At 41.0% G+C, this 7,923-nt stretch overlaps 1 protein-coding gene across 6 annotated transcripts in view; it reads right to left on the bottom strand.

The window, feature by feature from the left end:
- Positions 1-4,295: 4,295 nt before the first annotated feature.
- The window catches only part of ZNF385B (zinc finger protein 385B), a 367,474-nt gene continuing 363,846 nt past the window's right edge, over positions 4,296-7,923 (bottom strand). For all 6 annotated transcript variants that reach the window (XM_080669117.1, XM_080669112.1, XM_080669115.1 and 3 more), the window contains 3 exons: positions 7,486-7,664; positions 6,787-6,888; positions 4,296-4,819 (listed from right to left, as the gene is read on the bottom strand). In XM_080669117.1, coding sequence (XP_080525243.1) covers positions 4,601-4,819; positions 6,787-6,888; positions 7,486-7,664 — 500 coding nt within the window. In that variant the 3' untranslated portion in view covers positions 4,296-4,600. The remainder of the gene's footprint in view (positions 4,820-6,786; positions 6,889-7,485; positions 7,665-7,923) is intronic.

Below are 7,923 nucleotides of genomic sequence, written 5' to 3'. Positions count from 1 at the left end.
CTTTCTCAACTATATTAACTGTAGGGTAGTTTTCCTTAAAGCAGTTTCTTAGAGAAAAATTCTGCACCACCATAACATTTCCTGCTCCAGAAAGTAAGAATTAGGTTAGAGCAGAGAAGGAACAAATCAGGGGCTGATGTGTTTGGTGCATAATACGAATGAAAATTTTGTTGTGTTGCTCTTAGAATCCTCCTATATAATAAAAGGCTAATATGCAAATTGTCCCCTTGACCGGGAGTTCAACCAGGGGGTGGGGCCAGCTGGCCAAGGGCCTGCAGCCCCTCCCCCTGGTTGGCCCTGCCCCCAGTCCCCACCCCCGATCAGGGGCGGGGCCGGCCCACCAACCATCTGCAGTCGGACCCCACCTGTGCATGAATTCATGCACCGGGCCTCTAGTAGCTTAATATTGTTAGACAGGTATCTGTACAACTTTAAGTAATTCGCCTTTGTAGCAGCATTTCCCCCTGTTAATATATCATTGACTCATTTATTGCAGATCCCTTCCTCTTCCTATTTATGAGTGCATTTCACAATGTGCCTTTAAAATCTCATTATTTAGTTTTTAATACCCAAGAGGTTGCTTCTCTCCTAAAGAATAATGGTACTTGAGATGAAGAGAAATGCTCCTGAGACAGGGTTGCCAGACTTAGAAGAATATGCAGTCCATCCATTTAAATTTGAATTTCAGATAGACAACAAATGTTCTTTTTTTCAAAAATACGTTTTTATTGATTATGTTTTTAGAAAGAGAGGAAAGGAGAGGGAGAGAGAGAGAAACATTGGTTGTGGACACATCCTGACTGGGGACTGAAGCAGCAGGCTGGGCATGTGCCCTGACCAGACCAGTGGCCTTTCAGTATATGGGGTGATGCTCAACCAACTGAGATACACCAGCCAGGGCAACAAATGTTCTTTTAATATAAGTATGTCCCAAATATTGTATACTTATTTATGGAACATACTTATGCTATATGTAATATCATACTAAATGTTATTAGGATATAATACTAAAAATTATCCATTGTATATCTGAAATTCAAGTTTAACTGGGTGTTTTTTAATGTGGGAAATCCAACATTAGAGCAGTTTTCAGATTCTTCAGAGACCAGAGCTGGGCTATGTCAGAGTAAGCAGCACATGTTAAAAATTTCCCAATAAGTGGAGGGGGTAGAGTGGTGGTTCAAAAGGTTGCAGGTTTGATTTCTGGTCGGGGCACATACCTAGCCTGTGTTTGATCCCTGGTTGGGGAGTGTACAGGAGGCAAGCAATTAATGTTTTTCTCTCACATTGATGTTTCTCTCTCTCTGCCCCTCCCCTTTTTCTCTCTAAAAAAGATTAAAAAAAAAAAAAAACTGGCATAGGAAGGGGTATTAGTTCAAATATGTATAACCTCTCAGGATTGACCCACTCTGCTGCCTCAGAATCAGTGTGGATAATAAGATATGTCTGTTTAATAATGTTTAAAGATGATTGTTTAAAGCTATTCCTGACTTATATTTGGAGGTATTCATTTTAATTAATTGCTATTATTTTGTACTTCCTCCCTTAGGTGATTTAAAAAAAAATCTTAAACTCTACGAATCTAATCAGTAAATTCCTGAGTCTATTTAAATACTGACATTAAAATTTTTGAGTATTGCAGTAATCTTTAATGGAATAGATGATGATACAAGAAAAATGAAATATAATTGCCATTGGAGTTCATAAAAACAACAACAAAAAACAAACAAAACTTCTCCAAAGTGTTAAACAAACACAACTCTTTCATGTCCATAAGCCATGTCTGAAGGTCCAACCAAAGTTTGGTGTAATTAGTATTGATTAGAGTTCAAATTAGTCATATTAAAAAAAAAATCAACCAAATTCTGAATGCCAAACTGAAATCCTAATAGACTCTAAAAGTAACCTGATTGTAAGTCTAGAATATTAAGGGAAACAATTTTCAAATAGTTGGATAAACTCTTTGGTAGAGGAAGCTTATGGCCTTGTATCACAGCTGCACTGCCATCCATTGGCCTTAATTTTTAGAAATGAGAATTTAGGTCCTACTCCTACTCCAATTTTTCTCATTTTAAAAAACTTACATGGTTTGGGCTTTATGGTAGAGGAAAAGAGAATCTATAATATGTTGTTAGCACTTGCCTCAAAATTCTACAATGGAATGGTAAAGTAAAGATGGCTACAAATTCTTTGCTCTTCATGTTGAAAAGTGAATAATTTCCTTTTCCTTGCCCCTGATTGGCCTTAGTGACTTGCTTGATCAATAGAATGCACCATAAGTTTTGAGACAGTTTTACAAGAAGCCTTTTGACTTCCACTTAGGCCCCTTGAAATCTTTTTTTAAAAAAAAATATATTTTATTGATATTTTACAGAGAGGAAGGGAGAGGGACAGAGAGCTAGAAACATCGATGAGAGAGTAACATCGATCAGCTGCCTCCTGCACACCTCCCACCGGGGATGTACCCACAACCAAGGTACATGCCCTTGACGGGAATCGAACCCGGGACCCTTCAGTCCGCAGGCGCTCTATCCACTGAGCCAAACCAGTTTCAGCCCTTGAAATCTTTTAGAGTCCAGAGTTACTATGTAACTATCTGAGACCACATGGCTCTTGAAGACTACTCCAGTAGAGGTCAGCCTTCCAGCCATCTTCATCCAGGCAGACATATAAGTGAAGCCATGTTGAGCCTCTAGACCAGTCCACCCACCAGCTGAATATGACCAAGGGACCCCTTATCAGTGCCCCAAGAAAAGGAAGAACAGCCCAGCCTAGCTCTGTGGGAATTCCTGACTCCTGAAATTGTAACGAAATGATTGTTATTTTAAGGCATTAAATTTTGGTGTAGTTCTTTGAGCAGCAATAGACAACCAGAACAAAAGGGATGTATTAACCTTTACACTTAAGAACAGAATGAGGTGGAGGTAAAGAGGGGTGGGCTGATTAGAGAAGGTAAAGGGGGAGGAGTGAAATAAAATTCTCTAAAAAGAGAGTGTAATTGCCATGGATATGAATAAAAGATGGTCTAGGGATTTAGAAGACACACAGTAAGTTTAAAAAATTCAGTCCCAATTTTTTGGCAGGCTGCTACCATTATTTTGGGTTACACTCACAACTTTGGCCCAATTTCTTTGAGATTCAGAGGGAAAACAGCAGCAAAGTCTCGCCTCATACAGATGCTGTGAACAGTAATGAATAAACATGACAAATAAATATGCTGGAAATGCTAAATATGTAAAAAGCAAACTTTGCATCTACTAAAATCTTTCATCAGATGATTTCAAATTGAAGGTGTCTCAGGAGAAAATCACTTTGAAAATAACAAACATATTTTTATATTTTGTACTTTTATTGAAAAGGTACATTTAAAAAAATACACAGACATTTTACCATTTACAGATTGCAGATACAGATGCTCAAAAAGAGTTCACTCTGTTTTGTTGTGTTATGATACTTCTTAACCCTGATATCACAAACATTCCAGTTTTGTTGATATCAGCTTAGAAGGGGAGCATGGGAGCATGACCTGCAACATATTCAGTGAACAGAAAGACAAATTGTTCAATTATAAATTTTTTATCTTCTGTACATTATTGCATTAGGGAGCCACAAGATTATGTAGCATCATTACAAATGAAAACAGTTTAAAAACGAAGGAGATAATTACGTAGAAATACATGGATTCATTGTCTTCTTGCAGAATGCACAAGAGGTGCAAAAATGTGCAATTTAGGAAGCTCTTTTCTGTTTGTATACATTTGCTTAGCAACTCAAACTGGTGAGGAAGCTACAAAATAAGTTAAACAAAAATAGCAAACAGGTAGTAATTACAGCTATGTTATATGGCTTTCTAGTTCATTTAAATATCACCCAATAAAATGAAAAATGAAGAAAAATACATTACTTTATCTTTTGTTCTCTTAAAGAGAAAATTCAAAGCTATTTTGCTTCCTAACATTTACACAGCAACTAAAAAGTGTTTAATTCAGACAAGAGATACAGATCTAGTACTACACAGGATACAACAGTACTTGGGTCTAAAACAGTACACAATCCCTGTCAACAATAGTACACCAGAAAACGTTGTGATCCATTGGTAGGATGGGGTCCACAAGGTAGCACTTGTGTTCATCTGTTTTTGTTCCACACCAGAATGTGCCCAGTTGGATTCCAGAGTTATTTACAGACATGTGAGGAAGACCCTACTTTTCAAGTCTGTCAGGAAAATATTCCATATTGTTTCTAAGCCAGATCACACTCATGGAAAAATAGTCAGAGGAGGATATAGGTCTATGTTTTGTTTTTTTTTTCTGACCAATAGAGTAGCAAGAAACCAAATATCTCAGATATACAGATTGAATGGGGCAGGGCAGGGGGAGGGAACAGGGAGATAAAGCCTGTGCTGCTGGGATTCCTGAAGGACTGGAGCGGCCCTAAAAGCACGCTGGAATCTACTGATGGGTCATTCTTTGGAGCCGGGCTCACATCTTGTGGCTGGGTGAGGGCACTGCAACACAAAATGCTTGAATTGCTGAATCCTTTTGGCTTTTCTTCTCAACGTTCCTACTTACTGGCCTCAACTGACTCGGGGCTTGCAGACTTAGTAGGGAGCAAAGAGGATGGAGGCAGGTGTGGCGCGGATGGGCCCGTGGCCCGGCCTCAGGAGAGCGGGAGGGATGGCTGGCGCCTGGAAGAGCGAGGCGGAAGGCCGGGGTGGCAGGGACAGCGCGGAGGACACCGCGGCTGCTGCCGCCAGGGGCGAGGACAGGAAGGCTGGGGCCAAAGGCTTCATCATATCTTTCTGGAATGCAAGTTTTGCCTAAAGGAAGGAGAAAACCAGGAAGGGGGTGGGGAGATTGTTTTGAATAAGCAACACAGATATATTTTTATAAGTTAAGCATGGACATTAAGAAGTCAAATTTAAAAAAATCTTTACTCATGCCCAGCCTGCGTGGCTCAGTGGATGAGCGTGGACCTACGAACCGGGAGGTCACCATGCGATACCTTGTCAGGGCACGTGTCCGGGTTGTGGGCTTGATCCCCAGTGGGGGACGTGCAGGAAGCAGCTGATCAATGATTCTCATCATTGATGTTTCTATCTCTCTCTCCCTGCCTCTCTGAAATCAATAAAGATATATATATTTTAAAAATCTTTACTCTCAGAAGTCAAGAAATGACCATTTTTACAAAACTGGTTTCAAAGGCTCCATGCATACCTTTACTTTGATTTGTTTCCACTTCAACTCTTTTTGGTGGTCTTTGCCCTTGGGCACTAGGACATAGGAAAGCCCCTCTGAACAGACAGACCCTAAAGTGGTTTTGTACAGCTGCACAGAAAGAAAAGCAATCATTCCCAAGGGTTCCTGCGTAGACAGTGGGACTCAATTCAAAATTCTGACTTGTCATAATCCACAATGCAGCCTTGAAGAGGTTTTTTATCATTAAAAAAAAAATTTTAAAGAATGTTCATGACCCTTCACCTCACTTCTCTTCCAAAAGCTGCACTGGGGTAGGTGACTGGGGTTCCGGACATTAGGGACCCATGAAGCGTAAGGAAAACAAAGTCCTCTCTCAGGCCAGTTAAAGAGCATTCCTTGAAAAACGGCAGCTAACTCAAATTCCCTTCACTGGGAATCACTGTAAGTGGCGAGCAGCTTTCTCTGGAAAGAAATCCCAGGGTGGAATCTTCATGTGAAGTAAGGAATCGATCCTTAATTTCTCTCTTTTGCCATTAGGAAGCGTTCTGAAGCTGGATTTGCTTAGTGCAGGTTACACTGCTCAGCATCAGAGGGAGGCTCTAAGCAGCTGGAAGGTAACCTGAGCAAGGCCTCCAGCTGGCCACTCCCAGCTTCACCCTCAGATGGAATGTCAGCCTGGGTCCCAGGGAGATTATGAAATCCAGTCCTCTGGGTATTTACATGGCACCTACTGCTGAAGTCCTTGGGTAGTTGTTGTTTTTTTAAAAATATATTTTTATTGATTTCAGAGAGGAAGGGAGAGGGAGAGATAGAAACATCAATGATGTGAGAGAGTCATTGATCGGCTGCCTCCTACATGCCCCCTACTGGGGATGGAGCCCACAACCTGGGCACGTGCCCTGACTGGAATCGAACCCGGGACTCTTCAGTCTTCAGGCCGATGCTCCATCCACTGAGCCAAACGAGCTAGGGCTCATTGGGTAGTTTTGCAAAGAAACTGACAACAGCACATACTGAGAGCAGGTGAAACAGGCTGATTACCAACATGCCTACTAGACACACACCTAGTTTACTTACTGGGAGTAGAGGGGTTGAGGGGGAGGCGGAAGGAAAGAGGGAGGGAGATATAGAGGGGAAGACAGAGGGGAAGAGAGGGGGGGGAGAGAGAGAGGAGGAGAGAAGGAGAGGAAGAGAGGAAGAGAGAGAGAAGGGAGGAGGATACTAAATGGGTGAGTTTTAGTTTTCAGAAAGCAATCCCTTTTCCCAGGTCCAACAGTCATCACTTGTCCTTGTTCCTGAGCCTTTTCTTTTCTTTATATGGTAAAGAATGTCGTCTTTTCAAAAGGTCCTCCTAAAAGGGTGAGGTATTAGCTCTTGAAGCGGTTCAGCTTCTCTTCTCTAAGGAAGCTTTCTTCAAGGTGTCCCACGGCAGGAACTAAGCATTTCATTCTAAAATTTCTGTCTATGCGGGCTGTTTAAGTTCCAAACCTTTCAGGACTAATTAGTCCCGAGGCCCTCCTTACCCACAGAATCTGCCCAACCCAGCAAGGCTGCCCCACAAAACAGTGAGCAGGCAAGGTGAACTTACTGCTAAGAGGCTTGGGCTCCGCTGGAGTTTGTTGTAGGGGCTGTATTTCGGCTTCAGTGGTTTCCCTGCAACTCGATCCTTATGCCTTCGGCTAGAAATGTGCTGAAAAAAGTTTGCTGCATTAGCCGAATCTAAATGTGAGTTCTATTTCATATAAAATATATTTCCAGATAGAGGTAGCTGGTTTCACCATGATTATGAGGCTTTCATACCAGAGGTAGCTGGACCGAGTTCTAGGTACAAATTCCAAGGTAGTGTGTGGGTCAAGACTTGCTCCCACTCAATTGTAATGCCTCTCTCCCTTTCCTCTTTCTGTATAGATCTTATCCAACTTTGCCTGGTGTTACCACTGTGACTGTGGAGTCTGTCCCCCTAACCAAATTTTGGGTCCTTGGATGATCGGCTGAATGGCCCACTTGTCTTCCAGAAGTTCCTGCTTGACTGTGAGCTCCAGATGACTGCTGTACTCATCTGTCTCTAACACCTAGTCTGGAATCTGACATATAGTAACAATAGGTATGCATATATTTGGTAGTGCCTTTTTCTTCCACAGAGCACCTGTATTTTGCATATTGCATGCATCATATAAAGGTTAGCTAATTTAACTGTGAGCACAGTGAGAACCATTATATAGATGAGGAGATACACAGTCAAGTGGTGACCCCAAACAACAGTGACTACTAATTCGGAATACATTACCTGTTTGAGTTGAATTTCTGAATTAACATGAACATCACAGATTTCACAATGAAATGTCTTGTTCTGTAGTCCTGACCCCTTACTACCATTCTGCATCTTTAATCTTGATCCAGGTCTAGGATAGGACTTAATTGGACCAGCCCCATTACGAGCTTCAACCATGGTCTTGTGTTTAGATCCTAAAACAGAAAGAGACACATATTAAATAGTGATTTAAGAACTATATGAAGCTCTTTGTTTTCTTATTCTTGAGAGGTTATCTTCAGGTTGAATTTCCCAATGCTTTTATTGTTTAATGACCATTTTATTTCTTATAAATTTAACATGTTTTCATTGTAAAAAATGGGAAAACAGAAATAAAGATTACTTATATTTTCAAGGCCCAGACATAACCAAAGTTATCATTTTAGTGCATTTCTTTTTAGTTTAGTTTATAGT

The sequence above is a fragment of the Plecotus auritus genome (assembly GCF_963455305.1).
Source record: "Plecotus auritus genome assembly, chromosome: 5".
In the NCBI taxonomy this organism is placed as follows: domain Eukaryota; kingdom Metazoa; phylum Chordata; class Mammalia; order Chiroptera; family Vespertilionidae; genus Plecotus; species Plecotus auritus.
The sequence above is the reverse complement of the archived record's forward strand: the minus strand, read 5'-3'. Positions and strand labels throughout refer to the sequence as shown.